Source organism: Aphis gossypii, chromosome 1 (genome assembly GCF_020184175.1).
Source record: "Aphis gossypii isolate Hap1 chromosome 1, ASM2018417v2, whole genome shotgun sequence".
NCBI classification, from domain to species: domain Eukaryota; kingdom Metazoa; phylum Arthropoda; class Insecta; order Hemiptera; family Aphididae; genus Aphis; species Aphis gossypii.
Genome location: NC_065530.1, coordinates 32,367,022 through 32,394,650, shown reverse-complemented (window position 1 = coordinate 32,394,650; position 27,629 = coordinate 32,367,022). Strand labels below are relative to the sequence as shown.

The 27,629-nt window shown below is 25.9% G+C and overlaps 5 protein-coding genes across 8 annotated transcripts in view; 3 read left to right on the top strand and 2 right to left on the bottom strand.

Moving 5' to 3' along the window:
* The window catches only part of LOC126549368 (exportin-1-like), a 65,239-nt gene that overhangs the window by 22,469 nt on the left and 15,141 nt on the right, over positions 1-27,629 (bottom strand). The window lies entirely within an intron of this gene.
* On the bottom strand, positions 832-15,088 carry LOC126549369 (ABC transporter G family member 23-like). 4 transcript variants are annotated; one of them, XM_050198306.1, is made up of 15 exons: positions 15,005-15,088; positions 8,846-8,978; positions 8,602-8,756; positions 7,781-7,888; positions 7,604-7,694; positions 6,824-6,949; positions 4,887-5,020; positions 4,606-4,825; positions 4,369-4,540; positions 4,135-4,250; positions 3,988-4,055; positions 3,493-3,581; positions 3,240-3,419; positions 1,348-1,434; positions 832-1,249 (listed from the first exon to the last, which is right to left on the bottom strand). In XM_050198306.1, the coding sequence occupies exons 2-15, from the start codon at positions 8,852-8,854 to the stop codon at positions 1,017-1,019; spliced, it is 1,788 nt and encodes a 595-aa protein (XP_050054263.1). In that variant the 5' UTR covers positions 8,855-8,978; positions 15,005-15,088; the 3' UTR covers positions 832-1,016. The 4 variants fall into 4 exon arrangements, with proteins under 4 accessions (XP_050054263.1, XP_050054260.1, XP_050054261.1 ...); XM_050198303.1 differs by lacking the exon at positions 15,005-15,088 and adding an exon at positions 9,728-9,923; XM_050198305.1 differs by lacking the exon at positions 15,005-15,088 and adding an exon at positions 9,728-9,925 and having other exon boundaries at positions 1,014-1,249; positions 1,317-1,434.
* LOC126549371 (solute carrier family 15 member 1-like) lies at positions 11,567-15,644 on the top strand (the record flags this gene model as incomplete). The annotated part of the gene is made up of 7 exons (XM_050198308.1): positions 11,567-11,740; positions 12,612-12,753; positions 13,499-13,588; positions 14,033-14,319; positions 15,009-15,091; positions 15,242-15,415; positions 15,486-15,644. Coding segments are annotated over exons 1-7 (1,014 nt in total), but the record flags the coding sequence as incomplete, so codon positions are not given.
* On the top strand, positions 15,645-18,942 carry LOC126549370 (solute carrier family 15 member 1-like). Its single transcript, XM_050198307.1, has 9 exons — positions 15,645-15,734; positions 15,854-16,066; positions 16,695-16,828; positions 16,895-17,050; positions 17,392-17,515; positions 17,639-17,767; positions 18,262-18,369; positions 18,446-18,581; positions 18,679-18,942. Exons 1-9 carry the CDS (start codon positions 15,666-15,668, stop codon positions 18,708-18,710), a joined length of 1,101 nt encoding a protein of 366 aa, XP_050054264.1. The 5' UTR covers positions 15,645-15,665; the 3' UTR covers positions 18,711-18,942.
* LOC114132279 (uncharacterized) lies at positions 21,063-27,290 on the top strand. Its single transcript, XM_050198309.1, has 4 exons — positions 21,063-21,305; positions 23,103-23,288; positions 26,513-26,616; positions 27,061-27,290. Exons 1-4 carry the CDS (start codon positions 21,215-21,217, stop codon positions 27,181-27,183), a joined length of 504 nt encoding a protein of 167 aa, XP_050054266.1. The 5' UTR covers positions 21,063-21,214; the 3' UTR covers positions 27,184-27,290.

Genomic DNA, 27,629 nt, shown 5'->3' with positions numbered 1-27,629 from the left:
CGAGAATTCGCTAAAAAGGATAGCGTTACTGTTACTTAAAATTAAATCAATTTAGTTTAAGACTGCGTTCTTTATTATTTATTTGGGAAACGTCTCGTGTCATTTGTATTATCAATATACACTAAGTATTTTAATTAAGCAGATTTACTACACGTATTATTATAAAATGATCTTCGTTATTTAATAAAATCTCATTCCGTTTTATTTGACTTTTAACTCTCGCTCTTGTTGCTTATTATACATCTACGCTCAAGGACATAACAGTAGGTATATGGCTATAACTCACTTGACCACGCATGTTACGTCAATGCAATTGAAATGATTAATTGTTTGCACATCATATGTCACGAATAGTTAAATTGTTAGCTTTTATAATGCACACAATACACGATATTGTTAAGACCCCACTACTAATAAGACTGTATACATACGAGCATACGGTACATGTAGTTATTTGAATTGCTTTCTCACGCACAAACATATACCTTCATACATAACATTTTGCCATGATTTAATGGTTACATAATGACTACGATAAATTTAGTTTAGAAACATTTCAGATTAGTACGTTTAAAACATTTGAATATGATGAAGTTTAGAAAAATGTAAATTTATACATACATAGGCATAAATACATGACTTAATTACGCGCCAACTGAATATTGTTCATAGTATTTAGGTATACTAAATAAATTCAATTCTTTCACATTGGTGATAAATTAGCTTTAATTGTAATTTTAATTTAATCAAACGTTAAATATACTAATTAATCAAGTAAATACACACATAATATTATATATATATATATATATATATATATATATACAGGTATATTATATTATTAATAAATTGTAATATAATGGATATTAAAATGATAATACTTTCTCAAAGCTATGTAAATATATTTTTAAAAAACACAATAAGTTCTTATGAGGATAATTATTTATGTTGAGCAACTATAATTTAACAAGTTATGAATTATGGTTTATTTTTGTTTTATTTTATCTGTAAAATGTTTATTTTGGTTTTATCCATGCATCCTTTTTTAATGTAGTAAAGAAACATACTGGCACTGCAAAGACAATTAGCCATACAATTGTCAATATCAATCCACGTAAAACTAAAGGATGATATAAAGGCCATTCTTTAAGTGTCAGATTTCCAATTGTTTCTGATGCAATGGATAAAGGTAGAAAACAATTGAAGGCCTTTAAAATAGGATGTGCGCTTTCCATTGGCCAAATAAGCCCTATAAAATTATAATATAAAATATTAAATTTAATTATTCAATCAAAATGGATTTTAATTGTACCTACTCGGAGTACAAAATATACACGCGTAACTTACCACATAAACATGAAAATAAAACATTCGTTCCCATATTAATATGGGTTGCCATAGTGTAGTTTTTTGAAACAGTAGCTACTAATATTCCTAAACACAATGCGTTATTTAATCAGTATAAGAATATTTTAAACTCATATATTACACTAATAGTGTATTGGTTTCCAATTAAATATATATTGTTTCGTTGAAAAAAAAAATGAATACGTAGACTATAATGATAAAAATTATTTTAAGTATACAAATGTGTAATTCATATAGATAAGGTCTTCCAAATTTTGCGTGATAGTTCCTCATAAGTTATTCTTATAGTGATTCAAAAATTATAAGAATGCATAAGCATATTTTTTTTTATTAGCGTTTGAAGTTCAAATATTAACAACAATTCGTCAAAACCATGAATATTTGCAAATTATTTTGTATAAGTAGCTAGGAGTTGAGAATTTAATACAAAATGTACCGTAAGTTTGGCTTACAATAATTATAAAAGAACTTAAATTTTGTTGTATTCAAACCATTAAAACATAAACCACCTTTTTCACCAACCATTGGAAATTTATTATAATATCCTAGACTGACATATCATCTCCGTTCAAAATCATTTTTTGTATGATACCTATGATTGGATTCAAATTTGATACATCCATTATAGTAACCTACTATACAGCAGAGCGTTACTCACTTGACTGTTCTTTTTTTGGGTGAAACCCTTTTCAATCAAAAACGTACCCTTCCCTTTTAAGCCAATTCAATTTTCGACCAAAAAAAATTTTTTTGTAAAATTATGGCAATTAAATAATTATGTAATTTTGAAAAATTATTAAAAGTATATAAATTACATAAAATATTGTAAAATAAAATATAGACATTTATTTAAAATTTAAGACTATCTATATTAGCGGTTCTCAAACTGTGCTCTGCAGAGCCTTAGGGCACCGCGGGCACATCTGAATTAAGTTCATATATTATTATTCATTAAATCGTTACAAGTTATATTTATATAGAATACAATTTTTATATTAGCAATTTATTGATCCATAATTTCTTATGAGTTGTAAAACTAGTATTTCAAGTTTTTAGAGCTTCGTGAATTTTTTTTTTTAGCATCTCAAGGGCTCCACGAAAAAAGAAGTTTGAGAACCACTGATCTATATCAACATTATTTTTATATTAATATGTCACAATATGTATAATATTATATAAAATAATAAATTAATAATAATAATAATTATAGGTAATTTTTTCAAAAGATACAAGACACTATTATTGTAAATATTTGTAATGAATAGTACCAAGAAATTTGAATTTGATTTGCAGAACCTTCAAAACTTAATACATGAAACAATAATGATGATTTTTATTGTGTGTGTATTATTAGGTACCTAATATCGTTTTGTAAATAATTTCGTCAAGAATTGTATTTTACGAATAATAATTCTCCAGATGCAATTGTAGGATAAATTGAAAAACCTTTTTTAAATTTTTTTTATAATATTGTACATATATTATAGCATATTAACATAAAAATAATGTTAATTAGGTACTAATATAAATTCGTATATATTAAAAATGTTCTATAATATAGAACCTATACATTATTTTACAAAATTTTATACAACTTATAAAAAATTATATAGGTAGCAGTAATTATTTTATTTTTTTATGTATATTATATAATTTTTGTTTTGGCTGAAAAGGAAATCAGTCTTTTTTAAATTTGGTCGAAAAGTGAATCGGCCGAAAAGGGAAGGGTACTTTTTTGATCAAAAACGGCTATGCCCCTTTTTTTTCCTTTTTATTGTTGGTAAATTTACTTTAATAAACCTTAAATTAATTTAGATAATCATTAATCAATAATTGAATAATGTAATATAAAAAGGTTTATTCAAATTTACCTGCAAACATTCCTTGATATCCAATTATCATTATAGTCATTGCAAATGTCCAAAAATTATCTAGTGAAATTGGGTTGTTAAATATGAAATACATAATAAATATTTCAATCGATGACTGTATAATGTGGACAATTGTTTGGAGAAATATTATGGACACAACAAATTCTAAGAATTTTACCCCTTTAAAATTCAAATACATACAATTTAAAATTTAAAAAAATCACTCTTCATCAATTTGTCTAAAAAAAATTACCAGCAACCATTATTCGACTCATAATTCCTTCATCCTTCTCCGACAGCAACAATCCAGTTGATAAAATCATTGGAAAATAAAAAGCTAATCTAAACATAATTTTAAAAATAAATATTATGTTACGTATTAAATAGTATATGATAAAATATAAGTAAAGTTATAATTTAAACAATAGAATAAATAAAAACTGTAGAAAGTTTAAAGTTTAAGTTTTTTTTTTTACTTATATAAATTTGACACTTTATTGTTAAAAAATATATCATTATGTTCTATTATAGATTTAAAACCAATATCAAACACTTTATAGAAAATTATGGAATACATTTCTACTTTGTTCATTATTAAAATATTAAATAATAAGAATAACGTTTTAAACAAAAAGAAAATAATTTCATATTAATAAAACTACTGAATTAAATGTTAAAATATCATTTAGACGAGTATCTTGGTTAAATCGAGGAAAATTGTTTAACCTATTTTATGCATTATACTTACAAAACTATATATCCTGGAGAAGCTGAATGAATAAATTCAGTGACTTTCACGTTTCCTATACTTTGAATCTATAAACCAAATAATGATAACAATATACTTAAAATAGTTTTGGAATTATTCACATTTAATGTTTTTAATGTTTATTACTGAAATTGGGTAAGAATATGATTTTTCACTTATATTGCAATACATGACTGCTTGATTTAATGTTTTCACAAATGTTGACGTCATATCATCTTTTATTTTTAATTTCATGATATAATCTAAAATAATTAATAAGTCAATACAATTATTCTATAAAATTATTTCATAATAGAATTAATATATGTATATATATATATATATATATATTTTAATTTAATTCATATATCAATATATTACTGGATGAATCTAACGTGATCTGAACCGAGCTAAAATCTACATCATAACGATTAACAAATAGATTGAGACGATTTTTCAACGTCAATGTATAGTTTGAAGTAAAATAAATTAAGCCCCATATTAACTTGGTGTTTAACGCAGCATTACCAGACTCCAGAGTTGAGTAGTCAATCTGAAATATATAAAGTTTAATTTATTTAATAAAATAGATAATTTTAATTTTTTAAGACTATTTACCAAATAATTATTAGATGCTCGTAGATGATCGATAAACATACAACTCAATTTTGTATTATTTGGATCGTTTAAGAAACATTTTTGTTGATATAAACCAGTGCTACAATTGTTTACTTCATCATTGACCACTCCCAACTTTACATTTTGAATGTTATGTCCAACGCATAAATTATATACAATAGTTTGGACCAGGGGTAAAACAAACGTGAAGAATAAAAATCTAAAAATAACCATATTAAAAAAATATTAATAAAAATTAATCTTAAAATTTAAAACATTACGTATGATCTTTGTATAAAAGTGCTGCATTTTTATATGTTAGAGCTCGAATTCTTCTCCAAGAGAAATCGTTTTTTAACCGATTCTTAGTAAACGGTAGAATTGCTGAGTATTCCCGTTTAGATTTAATGGATGTCTGTAAAGTAATTTAAATATAATTACTAATTAGTTAATTATCATATAATTATATTTCCTATATATTGAAACATGTATCGCTAAATTAATATATTTCTATTAATTATTTATACACGTCGAGTGCTACTGCTGAGTGCTGGGTAGCTACTCCTCTCAAGCTTTCACAATCAACTGTAACGGTACACGCTGTGACGTGTCACCGTTCTGTGTAAAAATAACGCTGACAATTTTTTGAGTAATCAGCCTGTTTTTATTTCTATATAAATTAAAATCGATTATAATTATAGGGATATTATGATTCACGAACCCGAGACCGTACGGACTATAGGTTCGAGACCATTTGACATTTCGTGGAATATTTATGTTTTATACAATTCCGGGTGGAGGTACGGATTGTCATGTCCGGCCCGCTCAAGTAAGTGGCGTCGGTTCGTGGGTCCGTCCGGGTAGCGTGGCCTAAGCAGGCGCGCTTGGGGGACTTTTTATGTGTGCGTCACTATCTGGTCCACTATCCAGACGGTGCTCCGGCCATAGGGTGTTCAAGCGGCAGTCACGGAGCCGTTGGCCGTAACGTCGAAAACGTCGGTCTGGTGTCACGACGACTTCTGGATGTCCGGGTTATGGACGAGCGGTGTAGATGATGATTCGGCGGTGTTGGTCGTCGCGCTAGTGTCGGTTGTCGTCGGAATGTGATGGCTGGTCTCGTGAATACACGCGGTGGTTTCTCCTTACTTCTGGCCGTCGAAGGTGTGCTGTTACGCAGGTCTTGATGGCTTGAAGTGTGGAGAAAGAGTAAAGTTGTTGTGCTTTGGTCGGTCAGTGTACCCGTATTTATACGGTTTGACCGACCTTTGTACGTGTGTCATTGGATCTGGTCGTACCGTTGGACGAGTAAAACTGACATCGTTCATGAAGTCGCTAGATGCCAACCGTGTTGTTTTCCCTCGGCTTTAGTGTGAAACTTGCTTGTGAAAACTCGCATTATTCATATTATGTGTTTGTGTTATCATGCGTGTTGCGTTTCCTTGCCTAACACTTGTTTATTATTCAATCATATTTTGGCCGTGAGAACTGCAGTTTTAGTATATGGTTATGGTAGTATTTAGTTATATGGTGTTTGTACCGTATCACAACTTTTATATTTTTTATTCCACTCATATGCTTATTGTAACTATTATTACAGATTGTATATATTCTAATAAATGACATCTTAATACACTGTGCTTATAATGTGCAGGACGCAAGAACTCAAATACTATTATTTTAAACTAGTATTTTGGATCAGTATTTTCCTTAATAAAAAAAAAAACAACTTTTAAACACTCGTTTAATATAGTAACTTGTTCTATTCAATTCTAGGTAGATGGATGGATAAAGTAAATTATTTATATAATGATGATATCTTTATATTACTTCAAATAAACTAATTGTATTATTTCAGGTGAAACAACAACAAAATAAAGAAATCTAAGAAGAGCTAAGTAACCAAACTTTATTAGAAAACAATTATAAATGCAATGTTTCAAAATATATTATAAAGACATTAAATCAGTTCAACGCCAGTATCTGTATATTTTTTTAATTTTCTGAAAAAATCATTCTATAATACATAACAATTTAAAATACATTTAAAATAAACATTAGAAAGTCATTATAACGTTACAGTTGTATATTATTCAAAACAGAAAATTATTTTTAATCAATTTTAAAATTGTTATTGTTTGACAAACATAATTTATACTTTATAGCAGGTAGGTACATAGTTAGCTTATGGCGCTTATGCATCGTATTATAAATTACTTACTTTCTCGCTTTCTTGTATACAACAAAGTGATAAAAATGCTTCTTCCAACGTTAAAGAACTTTGTTTTAATATTAAAGTATTAGGAGAATCTTCGCCCACTAATACACCATTTCGCATAAATCCCACCTATTAAAAATGTTAAGACAATATTAATTATAATTATAAATGTAAATTACATAGATACTGAGTGGAGATTTCATAACTACACCACGTATACCAATAATAAAATAAAATAACAATAGGTACTATTACATTGTTATTATTTATTGCTGTCTTCACAGATAATAAGCACATTTTTACGGTATGTAAAGAAAGATAATATTATAATACTAGTAATGATGAGTAATGAGTAACTAGATAAGAAAAAATATTACTTCCTAAGATGTAAGAATAGTATTTCAAATAATATTCGAAATACATATTTCCAAGTGTTCGGTTAAGACAGTATTAGTATTCAATTATCTTATTTGTATTTATCATCTACCATATATTCAGTTATTCTGGTTATAAATATTATGGAATAGTTGCTTTGAATTTAAAATTTTAAAAATAGATATGTGCCTAGTATTTAATAAATAAGTCAGTGCTATATAATATACTTTATGCTAATGACAAATAAATCATTAAATACGTTTAAAGAAATATAATGATGTTATTATGACTATAGCTATATGGGATGAACAATAATGATAAAAAGAATAATCATTTTTAACATTTTTCTACTTTAAACAAAATATTGATGCTGAATAAGCCGATATTATTATTACAATAGTACAATACCACGTCTGCTCTAACTGCCTCCTCGACATAATGCGTAGTTATGACAATAGTTTTTCCTCTCAGAGAAAGCTCAACGAGGTGATTCCAAATACTGATAATAAAGTAATCAAAAACAAAAATTACTATAATGACAGTGTCCAGTGATAAATAAAATGCACATAAAAAATAAGTAATTACCTTTGCCTTATAACTGGATCTATACCGACAGTGGGCTCATCGAGAATAATAATTTTGGGATCATGAAATAACGCTACGCCAAACGATAATCGTCTTTTTTCTCCTCCACTAAAATTATAGTAAATCATTATTTGTAAATTGACAATAGAATTTGAGAGGTTTCCTGTAAGCCACAATGAAGCAAAACGTATTTTCGTTTCTTTCTATACATTAGTCCACACTTGGTTTACAATGCATTGTATAAAGCCCCACATTGTATACTTAAAAATAAAATAAAGTAAAGTAAATCTACGTTATTACCATCCAGAATATATTTTATAATCCTTTGTCGTATATTATGAAAGACACAACTCGTTTCGATAAATACATAAAAATAATATTAAAATAAATTTCTCAGAAGATAATATCAACTCGGTACTTAATGTAAATAAAAAAATGAATCTAAAAGCCAAAAACAATGATTGGCAGTAGTACATGGTTTTTATACTTCAGATGTGTCAAAAAATGTAGGTATTTAATATTTTTAATAAGGAAATTATGAGTTGGTTAAATAAAATGTAAACAATCATTAAAAACTAAAATTACTGTAAAATTTTATAAAATTGCTCACGACATCAATTTTTTTTATTTAATATATGAAATATAATGTAGACTGTACTCGAAGACATTTATTCTAAAATACTAAAAAATACCATTCATATTCAAAATGCTTACTACCAAGGGTTAAAAAAAAATCCTTCTACAATAATTAGGTATTATCGTAAAAGACCTATTTTATACAAATATTAATACATAGTTGATAGTTGTGTAACAATATTAACCTTAAGTTTTTGATTTGTATACTCAACGAGGGTAATCTCAGTAAACGGACTAACTCGTTAATCCTCCTTTTTACATTTTCATCGTTTATTCCGTATAACTTTCCATAAAATATGAAAGTTTGATATGAAGTTAAGTTATTGTGCAAAGTGATGTCCTATAAAAATATAAACAAATATATAATATAATATTAACTTTATGCAAATTTTGAGTATAAAAACTGTCCTAGAAATCATAATAATATACTTGTGGCATGTAACTAATTTCCGAGTGACATTGCGCTTTTAAATATATTTGACCAGAATCTAATGCAGTTAAACCAAGAATACAATTCAATAAAGTTGTTTTTCCACAACCACTGGGCCCTAGAAGTCCATATCTAAAAATATATACATCGAATAAATAATTACATTTGTCACTGATATGTAAAAATACTATTGAATATTCGTAGCGTATTTATTAACGTGATAAAATGTTATTTTTGTTTAAACCAGTAAAACGAAGAAAAAATTTCACTCAAATGTAATAATTTAAAAATCCCAAAAATAAACAGACATTAAAATTGTACCCGTCTCGTTTTACTCAACTCAACAATATAGTATATTTTTATTGATAAAAATTAAAAATACATCAATAAATAGTTGCATCACAACAAACGGTTTTGAATGGATATCCATTGTGAATTTATAACTACATTTGTTATATGTTTAATTTAATATTCTTTTTGCGATTTTTTTTATAAAAATGTTCTACATCGGTATGGAAACAAACAAAAAATAGAACCTCTTCAAAGTAGAATCACAATCAATAGATATATAGCTATATAGGGCATACGCCGACAAAAAACATAATTATTTATCAACACAAAGCCTTATGTTTTAATAGGATCAAAATAAACAATAACTATCTATTAAAATGTCTCGAGATGTATAGATATAATATCAATGTCTGTAGACTAAAATCAAAATGTCTAATGCGTATAATATTAGTTTTTCAAAACGATTTAAATTGGTAATAATTTCATATGAAAATGCCACTAAAAAGAATTATTAACCATTCTTACACCAAGCCATAGAATCTAAAAAGATAAAAATCAATTTATACAATATACATTCTTTAAATACGTACATTGTTCCCGTGGATACAGACATATTTAAGCCTTCCATACTTATTATGTCTGAATAACGTTTATAAGCATCTTTCACAATTATTGATTTATCTCGGGCTATGTTTTCGAAGCCACTAAAAACTTCAAAAGACATTTTTAAAATATAATATACAAATTATATTATAGGTATTAAAATTAGAAAATCCTCCAAAAATGTTATGTGAATACAAATAATTTTTAACTGAAACTTCTATTATGATAAACTGCAAAAATAGAAGGTTTGTATTTTTTTCAAGGACCAAATTATTTGAATAGATACATATTATAATTATATGGTTTAGAGATCCTAATCAAGGAAATATAATAGAAATTATAAAAATTGTTATTTTATTATAATATAATAGGCATCAATTGTTATTTATGATTTATAATATTCAAAATAGTCACAAATTTAACATATTATTATGAGTTATGACCAAGGTTGAAATAATTTATAATAAATATAACTTGTATTATATTTAGTCTATTTTCAAAATTGTGTAGAAATTAAGATATTTTCGGATATTTATTATTCAAATAAATTAATCAAATGTAAATTAATATTATCATAACTATAAATTTATTAATAATTAATTTCATATTAGATCCAAGGAGACATATCCGCAGTACAATATTATACAAAACTATAGGCAGACCATCAAGAACCACGAATGTCTAAAATACCTATAACAATACACCTTGTTATAATCCACTATTATAATTATCTATGGATAACATTCTAATTAATATAATTGCTTTAATTGACATGGCAGCCTATAATATTATATAAAGGTATAATTTAATTTTTAATTTTTTTTTTTTTTAATTCATAATTAAAATTCTAATTTATAATTATTCAAATAACTAACCTAACCTGGGGTATTTTTTAATATAGGTATTAGAAATGTCTTATTTTTTTTTTTTTTTTTTTTTTTGACTTATTAGATACTTATGTATAATGTATATTTATTAATATTTATTATAAATTCTACATAACGTTAAGCATGATTCATATAATTTAAAGTATATAATATTTATGAGAATTTTTAGAATTTAAATTAACGATTTAAAAAACAATTTTGATTTCAATCACAAATAATGGTTGTAAAACGATTGTTTTTTCTTTTAACTTTCACCTTTTTACTTGAAAAATAATGTTAACAGACTAATCAAACAATATTTTTTCAAAAAACAAGATAAGATAAAGACTTTTGTTCAAATGCTTATTTTGCAATTTTTCAATTAAAAAATTAGTAATAAGTAGGTAATTAAGTATATAAGTAGTATTATAATTAGGTTATAAATTTTGTAATAGGACATTAAATTTAATTGCTTTCAATATAAATAAAACGTATAAACTGTATCACAGAACATATATTTAAAGTCGATGAATACCTAATAGTTTTCTATATCTTTTTTTACGAAATAACTTTTTACGCACATATTATATATCTATCAAAATAACAATATTATAGTGCTACCTATATACCTATAGTTCTTATTTAAATATAAATAATGTATAAGCCTTTATAGTTTTTATAACTTTTTATGACAAAAACGAAGTCTCACTGACAATAAATAATTCAAAGATAATATTTCATTATATTCGATTTTTTCCAAGTACCTATAAGGAGGAAAGTGGTGAATTTACTTTTTTCAATAGAGCTACAATTGTGTTATTTTTCAGGTAAAAGAGAAAAAGTACACAATTATGCTGTATCAATAATAATCGTTTGATTTGAATTTTAATATAGTCTTTTTTTACTAGTTAGATATTTATAGCAGGTTGTCATGCGATATTTTTCTTCGTTTGTATTTGTTTAATTATTTGTTCATTCTTCTGAATAATAAAACAATTTTGTAGTACTTAATATTAAATGTGTAAAATATTAATTTAGGTACTTATAACAAAATCATGAACAATTGTCCAATGCGTATGTATTTTGTCATTATAATGGAGTTTTTGGAACGATTTTCTTTTTCGAGCCTGCGATGTAAGTAATACACTGTACATATAATAAACATTAAAAATTACAGACAGGATATACAGTGTCTAGACATCGTTGTTAGCCGCTCGTCTTTCTTCATCGCATTGCAATTCATTTTTTCTTTTTAATTCAAAAGTTTAATAATACAATACTATTGTATGCGAAGCATAATTCAGTTTAATGTAGTGTTAACAGACAATATTTCCAAGTCTTTATCTTTTTATTTAACAAATTATACTAAAATAAATACTATAAGAAATAAAATTAACATTGTCTTGAAATAAAAACATTCACTATAATTAAAACATCATTATCTACAGGGTGATACACTAAACATGTTTACCCCTATTTTTCCCTTTAATAATACATATTTTATTAAAATTCTGGTTTTTTAAATTTTTAAGTATACCTACTCAAATACGGCTATAACACAAATTTACGGAATCTATATAGTAATATATTACAGTATGTAGTAATACCCACTGATATACATACAGGACTCCAAAAGTTTCATATATATACAATATACATAATACATATACACAATTCCGCATAATTCTAAATGCAACGTTGCCATACTATTAATTATTCTTGTTATTCTAAATTGTAATTTTTGAAAAATTTAATTTTTTCTTGGTTTGTTAGTAAAACGTGAAAGTAATTATCAAATGACTTTTTTGAACATTTTCTTTTATATGTAAATAAAAATTCAAACGACTAGTTATAGTGTTATTAAACTTGTGCAGTACCCCCTTCTTTAAACAACAATAAATTTTGAAAAAAACTGAAAATAAATGAACTTGCTTATAAGAAACTATAAAATAATTTATACATTCCACGCCTCTGTTTTAAGCCTAAAATTTGAGATTTATTACAGCCGCACTATCATTTTATATACGAGATGTTTTGTTGTACAATGAAAGACAAGCAGTTGACATTTATCATGTATTTATGATGCTTTGTTATCTGTCAGCCATAATCGGAGGGTTAGTGGGAAACAGTGATTATGGTAAGTATAAGTAAGTAAATTCTAATAATATAACAATATAACAATATAAGAACTAAGTTATTAGTATTTATTTTAAAAAAAAGGCCCACCTGCATATAATATTGTATTAATGTAAATAATGTCACACCTGCATATAATATTGTATTTTTCTTAAAAATGTCCAACATAACACATTTACGATCACCAGGATAAATTTTATGTACCTACCTAATTTAAATTCATCTATTATCCACCTTGAAGCTAGAACATTATTTGTATTTTTTTACATATAATTTTTTAACAAATTAAGAGTATATCATAAAATATAACTGTTGCTTAAAAATACTCATAGCTAGTTTAAAAATTTAAGTATCCTAAAAAAACTGATAAACACATACACAGATTACATTCTTAATTATAAGATTCTAAAATTATTTCCTCTAATATTAAACCTAACTACACAAAATTAGTCCTGCTCAAATTTGTTGTACTTAAGTTTCTTAAAAACATATCTATAATACATGTGGGTTTGTGTCCATTTAATTGTTTATTTTTTAGATTTAATACATTATTTATTTAGTAATAACTAATTTAATATAATCAGATGTCTTTAATAACCTAGTTATTCTGTAGTATAATAAGTAACTAAAATTGAATAAACAATTATTTTTAAATATGATTGTTTACCATGTTTACTAACTTATTAAAATTATGAATTATAAAAATATAACTATATAAGTTTATAGTATAGATAAATACCTATTCTTGTATTTTAGAACTATCTTAACATTTTCAATACTGTATTGGATTGGAATATTGATGTTATTTTGGTCAACTGTTCAAATCAAAAATACAGTATTAACTAAGTAAATAAAAAAATTAATACTATTTTAAAACATGTGTATTAATATGCTTACGACATAATGCAATATATATACATATGTATTTATAATTTAACCTGTTAGGTTGATATTATGTCATTATTTCTAATCTCTATAATGTTATATATATATATTATATACATCATTTTTTCATTTATTTTTTTTTTTCAAAATAAAATGTTGTAATGTATATAAACAAAAATAAACACTGTTAAATTTAAATATAAGTGACTTGACACTTTTTTAACTTACTGTTATAATTACAGTACTATTTACCATAAAAAAAGCTCTTAAAAAACGACAAATTCTGTTCAAAGAATTTTATTAACAATAATATGTTGAATCCCGTCTACAGTTTAATAATTATTGAATTAAAAACTTATTGAACTCAATTAACTGATAAATTGTAAACGTATTTTATTTCTCTAGTTTCATGGCACTATACAGTCTGGTTTTTATTTCAATTGGTGTGGGTGCTATAAAATGTTGTATCGCAGCATTTGGAGTAGATCAGCTCATCGGAAATAATCAAAACGTAACCTCAACACAAGTACACGGATTCTTCAGTACTTTCTACTTTTCTATACACTTAGGCGTGTTATTCGGAATGATTACTTCACCAATCATCAACAAAATTTTGTTGTACAAGGGCCACAATATCAACGGATATATTATCAGATTTGGACTGGTGGTTATCACAATGTCAATCTCAATAAGTAAACATAGAGGCATAAAGCCTTGTGATTTAAATCATAACCTGCGTATATTAAGTTTAGAAAATGAAAAAGGTAGAAGGCCAATTTATATACCTACCTACAAAATTTTAAATAAGTAAAAATGTGTATAATACCCTTTAAATGCGAATAGTTTATTAATTATCACTACTGCATTATTGTGAATCTCGTATGTAGATGAACTTTTTATATTATAATGAACAGTACCTACACGTTATTCAAATCCAAAAATAAATGTCTTACAATTTAAAATATTTCCACAAGTGTTTTGTGATTTTATTCAAAGAAAAATAATAAATTAATAAGTTACGCTGAAGGGGTAATAAATGTAATATCTAAGGGTAATCTTTTAAAATTTATGGAAAATCTCCATCTATTATCGTACTATTTCTAAATAACTGATTTAAAAATATTTATTTGGTATCTAATAACTCACAGAAAAAATGACTTACAAAAATGTGTAAAGATATCAAACAAACTGTGTATTATTGTTGAGAGTGTGTCTTGTTCAGTATAAAATATAGATAAATAAATTAAAACTAATTTAAATATATATTTATACTAAGTAATTTTCTCATTTTTTTAAATAAATATATTACTTTTATGACTTAAACATTACAGTATAGGTAGTATTGTATAGTATAAAATAACAATACTTTTTTTTTACCTAGGCGTATTTGTTTGCGGAAATCCATACTACTTCTTCAAAAAATCTCTCACTAATATTTTACCTAAAATGATTAAATGTATTTTAGTAAGTAAACATTTTACAATAATTTCATTGAACTCAAAAATTTAAATTTTATAATAAAAAATATACTTATATCCAATATTCATATAATATTCATGTACAGTTATAATAATCACTATATTGTGGTATATTATTATGCATCTTTGTTCACAGTTTTCTTTGTGGAAACGATTAACATCACGCTGCAAGGAGACAAAAAATAAACATTGGTTAGAATCAGCAAAAGATTCATTTTCAAACGAAACCATAAATGACACGAAGAAAACGTTACACATACTCTATCTTTACATACCTTTATCAGTATTTTGGAGCTTGTTTGACCAACAAGTTAATCATAAAAAAAATTGTAAAAGTCGTATTCATATTAATTTTGCAAGCTTACTATCTATTGATTTAGCACACAACTTGGATTTTTCAAGCATCAAGGACAAGCGACAATTTGCTTGGCATGCCATTTTCAGTGTACATGCTACAAGTGGTAAATCCCCTACTGGTATTGTTCACTATTCCGTTAATGGACCGTCTAGTTTACCCTTATTTGAAAAGTCATAAACTATTTAAGTATCCTCTAAAACGAATGTTGCTCGGTGGTGGTATAGCTGGTATAGCATTCATTTTTGCTGGATGCCTCGAAAAATGTTTAGAGGTATGTGAATTACTCATACCTGTAGGTTATAGACGATAGTATATTCTGGAAAACTGTATTGACAAATTGTGTTTTTTATTTTGTTAATAATATATAATTTTAGTTCTACTGTATTACAGGAGAATATGCAAGATGTAAGTATACATAATGCAAGTACATACACAAAAGCGCGTTCAGCGAATATATGGATATCAAATTTAGGCTTACAAAAATTTAACGCAACTGGATATTTTATTTTTGATCATAATATTATAACTCCAGAATATATGAAAATTCGAATACCGAAAAGAAAAAACCAAACATATTTTATAAATGACAAAGGAATAATTAAAGTAGGCTTAAAAAGATATATTATGAAAAATTATAGTCAATGTTGCGTATTATTATTAAATAAGGTAGTGCAAAACATAATTGAATGATTTAATGACTAGTGTTATTTGCCTACCTATAGGGTATATTAGATTATACGAATAGATTTTTACTTAGGTACCTAAATACTTATCATCTCAAATGATTTGAAATGTTTTAAAAATATTTTTTACGTTACGTAAAATTGCAAAACAACAAGAGTGTAAAAAACATTATTTTTTTTATTTTTTTTCCGTTTAAGTTTTTAAATTTTTATTTTTTTTAATGGTATCCTAGGTACATTTTATTTTTTAATGAATTGGAATAGCATAACAATATTTTACTAAGCAATAAACATCTACTCTGAAACTCTGGTATTATTTCATCCGATTATCTTAAATACAATATATAACCTATTACCAAAATATTTATAAATAACATAACTCAGAGAAATTATTTTGGTTAGGAATGAGTAGTTTTAAAAACAAAAATAAAATTCAAAAATGTTTACCAACCTTTAAAATCTTATTTCATAACAGAAAAGTTTTATATACTTTTTTAATAACTCTTTAAAGTCGAATTAACGTATTTGTGAATGTATAATATTTTTAGAAGTCAATTGTATTATTAGTAATGGAAAATAGTTTATTTAAAGAAGATAACACTACATTTAAGTCACCTTCAGCAGTGCTCGTGCCAGAAAATGTGTTCATGACTTCAGCAAAAAAACATCCATACATAATACAGTAAAATTGTATATGGTTATTAAAAAAAACTAATATTTTTCATCAGGGTAATATGTTTTGTATTAGTATAATAGTCCCATCAAATGAAAATAGAAGATTATGGTTACGGATCAAAAATCTTACACTCGAGTCTATGTCTAATAATAAGATAAAAATTTTCGAGGAATCATTTTGCGTTTCTCAATTTCAAAATAATACAATTTTGAAAATTCCTTCGGGTTTGTAAGTATATTGAAACAATATAAATTTATGAGTTTAAAGTTTTTATTAAATACAAATATTTATTTCTTAAAATAATTCTTAAATTCTTAAATATTTCATGAAATGTAAAAATAAAGTACGACAATAGACTATAGTCTTGAAATTTTGATAATACATTATTACTTATTTACTTTAAATTTTGCCAACTTACAAATACCTAATACGTAACAACTAACAAGTACCATTTCTATAAAACTAAAAATGACGTAGATTATCATTATTAGTTATTGAAGATAGTTTTTTAAAAAATGATATACCTAATAATTTATAGCTACAAATAATTTTTAAAATACAATTTTAAGGTATACACTGACGATACATTATATGGATAAAAAACAGACACCGATTTCAATGAACGTGTTAAAACTTGAAACCGAATCTATTTACATATATAGAAATGAATATGATAATAATTTAATAAATTCTGTATGTATTACCTGTATATTATAACCTTTAGGTCCTATGTCACTATGATTATCATAGTAATATATAATAATATTATCATATTATTACTATTACATACTTTAATACACAACACAATATTTTTAGAGGTTCAAATCGAATGCAATTTTGCAGAATCGTGTTTTAAGTAAAGTGTGGTTATTACCTCAATTCGTTTGTATGACATTTGGTGAAACATTGTTTGCTATGACTGGATTATCGTTTTCCTTTTCAGAAGTAAATAAAAATCAGTTTAAAAAAAGTAAAATGTATTTCAATTTAATAAGTACCTTAACTACCATACGCATACTTAACAATTGTTCGTTACATAATAAACATCAATCAAAAATTTTAAATACCTAAGAAAATATTAATAATAATTCCAATATTTAAGAGAGCAAAGGACTTGTTACTTTTTTTTTTTATTAACTGTAATAATAATTTGTTTACACGATTACAATTACTGCGGACAAAAATGCAGAATATTTTTTATTTGCAATATAGAATAAATGTGACGTTGCCATGTTTAAATTTTCATATGTATTTAAATTAATTAAATACTTGATCATTTAAAAATATTGATTCGGCTTCGTAGTTATTACTGGCCAGTGGCCGATACGGGGTGGATGGAAAAATGCGTCTACAAACCGAGTTGTTTTTTTTTTTTTTTGTTTGTCTCCATTGCTCACATCCATAACTAAACGAATTGTACTAACCAAATTTTTTTTCAGACTCCTGAATCGATGAAAACCGTTTCAATATCTATGTGGTATTTTTGCGTGGCTCTTGGGAATTTAACTGTTATTTGTATCAACAAATTTATAGCGTTTGAAAAAAAAGTAGGTAATCAATTTGTATATCCTTTAATTTATACCTACAAGACCACAATAACTGTCAAGTATATTTTGAAACCAGTCCAACATGTTTTTCATGTTTGCTTTCATTGCGCTTTTGACAATAATCATCACCATCAAGTTAAGTAACACGTACGAAAAATTGTATTTCAAAACAGAAATGGAAAATGAATACGAAAAAGATAACGTTAATTTAGGTAATACTCTGTCTTACGATAGATCAAAAAACAAAACTTAAATAGCTTATCATAAAATAGAAAAGTAGTTATATATTTGGATATTGTATGTTTGCAGTGATAAAGAAAAGTTATCAACTATTGTTTTGAAAACGAAGAAATTGTATTTAAAACAATTATCAGAAAATAATATTAAATTAAAATTAAAATGTTATAAATTATACATATACATATGTGTATGTTTTGTTTAAAATCAAATTCTTCAAAACAGAAATAACAACAAAAAGATCTTGAACGCGTTTAAAATTTAAATAGTGTTAAAATTATGTGAAATGTTTTTTTGTATAATAATTTGAATTTCAAATAATGTACGGTGGTAATAAAACGTAAAAATTTATATCATAGTTTATCGAACTTTTTGCTCTGTTTTTAGTATGTTATCTAACCGGGTATTAAACCTTTATGGGATACATAAAATTATTATTAATAGTGATGACGATATTTTTAAAATAAAATGTAAAATCACACACGTCAGTAGTTTTAGCGTACGTCATCACGAATAATAATAGGTATTCAGTAACAAAGTAATAACCATTAAATATTAAAATATTAACTACCTATAGGTATAACATCATTATTACTCTATTAGACCAATCGGTTGACTCCATTGACCCGTGAAAGAAAATAATTGAAACTGAAAGACAAAATTTCTGTTTGTTTTCTACAATAGATCAGCACGAAGTACCTATATACGTGTACGAACCTAATGTTCCTATAGGCAGTAGATTTAAGTTTATTTAGAAAATCGTGACTGTACTGGTTGTAATGAAGGAATTCTAAAGCGTCAGAACTCAGAAGATTAAACAGCCGCTAGGATGTCAAATTTTGATCTACCAAATCGGATTCGGAACCTAGTAACGGACTTACGGCGATATTAATGTTTAATATGGATAAATGATAATTTTTTTTGATTGTGCTCTATTTATGTATGCAAAAATACTGTTATCTACACAAAAAAATAAGTTTTATTTTTCACAATTTCTCAATTTCTGTGTAAATGTATATTCCCCTACAACACTACTCTATTATCTATAGTCTATACTATAAAAGCAAGTCCCAATTTTTTGTCACACATACAATATATAAATCCACACCGTTCAACGTATTGTCACCAATTTTTTTACTGTTATATAGATATACCTGACAGTTTGCTGAAGATTTTAGTACCACTTTTGTTAGGCAACATGTCCAATATTTAGTCATTTTCAGATTTTTACAGAAATATGTTATTTGTATCACATATTTGTAGACACATTATTTAGTGTGAAAACGAAACATATCTACGTGTATGTGTATCTTTATTCCATTTATTTCGAAAAGGGAACATAATAAGTTACATAAAATAAGTTAAATTAAAATTTTGACGTATATGTATTTTACATATATTAGTATAATATATTAAAATAATTTTTAAAAACGTAAATAGTTAAACAATCACCAACGACCCACCTCAGAATGTGTATATAGAATTGACAATGAATCAATTATTATTGTCAATGTATATGAATATGAGATGTCAAAACGGCTCGGTGCTTTGAACGGTCCTGCGGGGTTAGGAGTATAGATCACTGCGTTCTAACTACGACTGATGTACTTAATCTTGAGATTCAATAGTAGTTAAAATAGGTTGAAACACATCAAATAATAATAATAACCAATAGAAAAATAGTATAGTAAGTCAGTAACGCGCTGATTGGCTGTATAATGCAAAACCCCACAGAATGCCTTGCCCAATGTTATTGTTTAATAATCATTATTATTGTTATTCATTTAACGACGTTATAATATTATATTATTATGTAATAACCTAACCTATTTCCCGGGTGTAAGATAATAATAATAATGAGAAAATTTTTTTTTTATTATCTATAAGTATATTTTTGAGAGTTTTTAAACACCTTAAATTATTATTATTATGCGTAGGTGTAAAGTGTGTACACTTTATATAGCATTTTATGATTAAAATAACTTAAGACAAAGAAACAGCCCCACAATTTGCAAACAACTATCCACGGAGGTAAAGCACGCGGGTGGCAGCTGGTATTTATATATTTGTAAGAGGTTCTGCACAATAAATATAAATTTACATTAATAATTATTTATTAACAATAAATTTTAATTTTTAATTTTTAATAAACCATTAGGATGCCTATTCCGATTTTTAATAGTAGATAAACACTAGGTAACGAAGTCGTCAAGGTCAATTTTTTATAATTTAATATAATAAAGTAAAATATACTTTTTACTTACTAGTGGATTACCTTAAATAAGTTAAATATCTACAAGATTGCAAATAAAAATAATTTTGTCAAATAGCAATCAATAATTTAATGATAGATCGTACGTTACGGTTATACGTTATTTATACATTACCTATGTGGGCATGTAACTATGTAATATATTTATTATCTTATATAGATATACATAATAGTAAATATTAATTACTTGCGATGTTATTAACCGTATTCAGTCAAAATTTAAAAAATGTACAATATGTCTTTACCTGCTACATAACCTTGACAACAATTCGTTTTAATTATAAGCAATTTACAAGCAAATAATATCATACCTAATTATTGAGTTTAAATTACAAAATGGAAGTTGACTCTGAAGAGGTAAAAAGGCACTTGGACATTTTAGGGTATACACACATAGAACCCAGTCTGCTAAATGATTTCATAGAAGGTAAATATTATAAAAGTTCAAAATTTGAATTTAATGCGCATATGTGAAATGTTTTGATTATATGTAAAATCATATTCCACATCTTAAGTGCAAATAGACAAATAAAATATTCATATTATATTTTATTTTATATACCTATAGATAAGTACGTAAATGTATTATTATACCATTATAATCACCATTATTATTAACATATTATCAATAACTTGATAAGTCACTAGGTAATTTTATAATAATTGTTACCTATTCAATTTTTTAAGACGATCACTAAATAAAACTAGCCAGACCAAAAAAATATAAGTTAATTCTGATTTCACCAAAAACTTATTTATACTAATCCTCATCGAATGAAAAAAAAAAAGTAAAAAAAATCAATTTTGTGTTTCTCAAATACCTATGCAAATGTTTGAAATAAATTTATAAGTAATTCAGTTTTATGTGATATATTCACAATAACATAAAAAGTAAGTACGATAGACAAATTTTGATTACACCAAAATGCTGAGCGTATAAATACAAAATGACTCAAATAATTCATGATATTTCGTTAGATATTTTAGATTTTATTTATCAGCATAATACTGCAAAAGGTCATCATACTAAATAACAATAAAATTATGGTCCAGATTGAATTAATTTATTTACTAAAAACAACATTTGTAAGTATGTAGGGGAAAATAAATAAATATCTCTATTCAGTTTCAGTAATTTTATTATACTTTCATTAATACATTTTATACTTACAAGTTACAACTAGGTCCTAGAAAATCATTCCAACATGAAATTAAAAAAAGAACTACACTATAATAATTCAAAATTACTTATAATTATTAAATGCACAAAAAATTTGTTTTGAGTAAAAACCATAAATATTAGATACCTCTTTACATTAATATGTCAATAATTATTTATGAATATTAGAATGCCGCATTTAAAAAAAAAAAAAAATCATTTTTCTTTCAGGCAAAAATAATTTTATAATATTTAAGTTCAATATAGAAACCATACTTATTATTAATGATGTCTTTAAATAAATAAGTTATTGTCTACTTACAAACTCAGTTAATTACACTAAATGCTTACGAAAAATAAGTTCCGTTTAAAATACGTCTTAGAATTATATTTAAATTTTTAATATATATAAAATGATGATATAATATTTGCGGGCATAGATACCAAGGTACTTGTGGAATACGGGCCAGCACAATATTAGTGCTGTAGGTATTGTATGTCATGACCACGGTATCTACTCAAATATAAAACCGTGGTCATGACCGACCGTTTTTTTTTTTTTTTTTTTTTTATCTTGCGAATATTATATAATATAATTTAGATTATAGAAGCTTCGGTTTACTTCTGTATCGATGACTTTAATCGTACATTCGTACCAGTTATTACCTACTAATTAATTGTTGTTTAGAGTGCGAATATAGCGCTGTTTGTCCGGCGGACGCTTTTATTTATGTAATTTATAATTTTTCATATACACAGTATGTATGTTTTTATGATTTACAAAAATAAACGATATCTGAACACCGATAGTGTGACGCGTTGGCAATAGCCGACGTTCCGCACTCAACGTGTTAATCGTACGACTAGTAGAGAAATACGGTAAGAGGGAGATAGAACATATTGTGTCCTATATAGGTTCTGCACACAAATATAATAAAAAAATAATATAACATTTATAATGATGAAGTTATTGACCGTACTGAGTACCTATACACGTAGGAGTTACACTGCAGATTTGTATTTTAACGTGATGTAACACTATAACGCACTCGATGATATTTTTAGATTTGAAAAAGATCATTGAATACGACCGAAAACACAACAACGTCAGTCAACTATCCGCGTCGCTGTACAAAGACTGGGATCAGAGTTACTCCCAGAGGATGAAAAATAGTACTCCGAATAAAAACGCCATCGATCGTAACCGTACCACAGACAGAAACGAACACGAAGATGAGGCCAACCTAATGAGTAAAAAACAAAAAAAACCTAAAATACAATACTAAAGTAATATAGCGTATCACAATAGGTTGTAAGTGTCAGATCTAGAATTCGAAGATATTGGCAGGACAAAAATGGCGCGACCATTACCTTATCACTAGACCGCGAATTTCTATGCAACTCATAGACATATTCACATATTATAGAATATATCTATAATATTATGTCTATGATGCAATCGCATATTTTTTTCCTTTTCACATTTTTGGATTTTTTCCAGTAATCTTTACGAACTCTGTTGAATTTGTTTTGCATATTTCTGCATATTTAATGAACATGGTATATTTTTACATAGTTTTACAAAATTTGAAATGTAGGTATTGCATATTAAACCAAAAAATTTAAAAAAAAAAAACGTATAAAACACTATTTTGTCAAGTAAAAATATTAAAAATAAATTTATTGGCAATAAATAATAACTAAAATAAAGATAAGATGAATAATCGATAACGTTCAACGTTTGTTTCCATCTATGGGTAATCTTAATTTATCTTGCTGTATCAGTCAGTTATGGACGTACCTACCACTCTGTTACGTCGTTTATCGTTTAGTCCATAAATCATGAATAAGCCGAAATAAGTAGTTCGATTTGCAACAAAATTCGAGAATGAATTTCCTCAGCAAACAAAGACACTGGGGTTTTCACTACAGACGAAAAAATAGCATTTTGCAACCCTTATGAAAAATCTATTGTTTGTGATTTTAAAAATACATTAAGTTGTTCAAAAAATTCCCTATTTTTTTTTTTCATTGAGTATTTAAGTAATTAATTATTAATTTTTTATTATTACTTATTTTTTAAATTTTAAATAAATAAAAAAAATTCTCGCATATTCGTTGCATACTTTCATGATTTTTACTGCATATTATATGGCATATTTTTATACTTTTTAGTGCATAAAATTCTGAGCTCTACTTTATCACTATTAAAACTACCTATGTAGATGTATTATAGGTATACGAATACGAAATAGGTCATATTATTATGATAACTACAAGAGGGGAAGGAATTAATCTGCTACTGGTTTGCATAGTTTAGCTTGGAATATCATTCGTCGACGTAAACAATTATCGTTGTTGTGTTTGTATGTTATGGATTTGATACCTATCTTATATTAATATTCCTTTTTTTAAAGCTATCACTTCCGTTATTAATGCAACGTGGGTCTTAAGTCAACAGTAAACACAATCTCGCGGTGAACGTATAAGAACTAACGAAATAGACACATATGTTAAGACTTGCCCTGCCATTGTAATGTAATAATTATCCATAATTAGTACTTATTAGAGGGGAAATATTATAGGGTATTTAATTTTAATAACCGTGCTTAAGCAGTGTCACGGTGACCGCAGCTAATATGTAGTTAACTATTTTTCTCTGCTAGTCTGCTGTCCGCCTGTCCATTTTACACCAACAAAGAATTAAGAACATACCTATTATACAAATAAAATGAATAGCAAAATATGAAATATATATATAATATTACAATATTACATCATTATCTTAGGTTCATTTATAGCCTATAACACAAACAAAATAATAAAATAATACATTCTTGTTGTATTAAGCCTAGATAGTTACCTACCTAATGTGCTCACGGGAGAATGAGGGTGTCATATCCCCCATAAACTTTTTTTCTTATGAATTTATACATTTTGTGTCTATGACAATCAACAACACAAAATACAGTTCATCCCCTCACCCTCCCCCCAACATTGGAAAAAGCTGAGCACGCCTCTAAACTATTCACTATCATACCTACCTACTAAAACATTAAATAAAATTGGACAAATTGCTATATTTTATAGCTTTACTAACTATAGGTAGGTAAACATAAATATTCTAGTCATTAGACCACTTGTCACAACTATTCTTTGTATAAATATATTATATATTATAGTTTATAAGCTATTGCTTCCAGTATTATTTGTTAAATACTTGTGTATAAACTTAGTACCTACCTACCTATACTTATACTTAAATAGGAATCAAAATTAAATTGTAAGTAATAAATAATAATTATGTGGATATTCCATGATTAAATTAAATAATATAACATAACATACTTATCATATTTTTTTAATAATTGTACCTAGTTTTTATTATTATTATTATTATTATTGAAAACAAACTATGTCCGCGGCAGTAATGGCCATTGGACCGACTCATTACATACGACTTTTTACATACAATATCTATTAATTACATACTAGATATGGTTAAATATTATTAATTAATTTTGTGCTTTGGATAAATTCAATGATAGATTTGACTTACCGTGAGTCTGGGTTCAATGCATCGGAAAGGTGATCTGGCAAACCTGAGTCTCTTATTCTTTCTTTTTCGTAGCTCCAACACTGTGAGGATGTGATTATATTTATTTTTTTAGTTTTATATTTTTATCTAACATTATTTTTAAGTTGTATACCTATTATATATATTTTTAGCACGTTACTTACGTTTAGTTATTAATTAATGTAAACGATTATTATTATAAAAATCATAATTTTTTTGTACTATACGTCTATACGTCATACTATCATATTAATTTTATATTAATTTCATATTAATTTATTTTATACTGTTATTCAATTTTTTCACATGCGTCCGTTGGACTATGACCTATTTTTAGACTTTTTTATCAGAACGCAACTTAAATGTTAAATAAAATCTTGGACGCAAATAGTAGGTATACACCGCATTAAACATTTTGTTTTTTTCATTAAAATACGTCATATCTCATATACTATAAATAACGATAGTAAAACATGATAGATGCAATTGTGACATAAATATCATGACAATATCGCGCATATTTGTCTAACAATCAAGAGTATTTATGATTTATTATTCACTGTTATTAACTAGTATGCAGGAAGTACTTGCCATATATAATAAACAATCCATGGATTATTTATATAATTACCTAATAACCATACATAACTTCCTTAACATAGGCATAACTGAACCTTTTAATTTGAGAGTAAAACCAAAATAAAGACCAACCAGAGATCATTTTTTTTTTTTTTTAGAGCATTATAAATTGAATACCTATGCTTATAATTTATTATATACCTATTAGTTAAGAAATTTTCTGATTCTCCATAAATCTCTTTATAAGTCATACATCATGTATACATCACTGATTAGGTACCTACAGAACAAGACTGACTAATTGTTTTGTTATTTTTAGCAAAACGTAAAAATCAAAACTGTATCTCACAAACTTCAAAAACTATAGATCTTCATAATACGACTCCATTGAATAAGAGATCTAAATGTGAATCCGAATTTACGGTAAACTTTAAAAATATAAAATATTTTACAATTTAATAACTAATTTTTAATAATGAATAAAATTGGATTCAGAAAATATTATTTGAATACTTGTAAAAATATAATAATAATAATATGTTTATTTAGTAGAATATTTAATTAACATTTGAATATGAGTGAAGCAATTATTATTGATTTAAAATTAAAAAATTATAATTAGATATTATAATATTAAATTGTTGAAAAACCAATATATTCTTTACTTCATTCATAAGCTAAAAGTAGTTTTTTATTACGAAAAGGAAGCTGTAATATAATAATCTATATATTTACATTAAAAATAAAAATCCATACAATTTTATATTTTCGTATTTTATCATAAAACCTTAATTATTTTGTATTTGAAATAATTATTTAAATTAGACTACATAAATTATTATTTGATTATTAAAAATGAAATTATAGCCGACAAAATGCTATTTTTGTGGATGTATACCAATGGAAAATCAACCAAGAATGAAGGTGAAACACAGTTTGAACCCATTGCACACTTTACACCTCGGTATAACATTTGATATTGAATTTTAAAAACAAAATAAGACAAAAAAAAAGTGAAGTCATTAATTATTAATTAGTTGATACAAACATTGTAGTAGATAGATAACACTAAAATATAGAAATTCTGTAAAATACAACGTTATGTTTTATACCAAATTTTTTATAGTATACCAATTTATAATATACAAATCAGAAAAGTGATACTTTTTCAATAGCATTAAATGTAGTATCTGCTTAGTAAATATTTATAAGTTATAAATTATAACCAATATGAACCTGAAATAAATTATGTAATACTTTTTAATTGTTGTGATGGGAAAATAATTACATGTAATGAGAACTATAGAATGTTAGATACATATGTAGACAGTAAAGACCTGCACGGGCCGGGCTTACCCAGCCCGGTCCGAAATTGGCCCGGCCCGGACGGGCTTTGGGCCGGGCCGGGTTTCTATAAAATGCAAGACGGGCCGGGC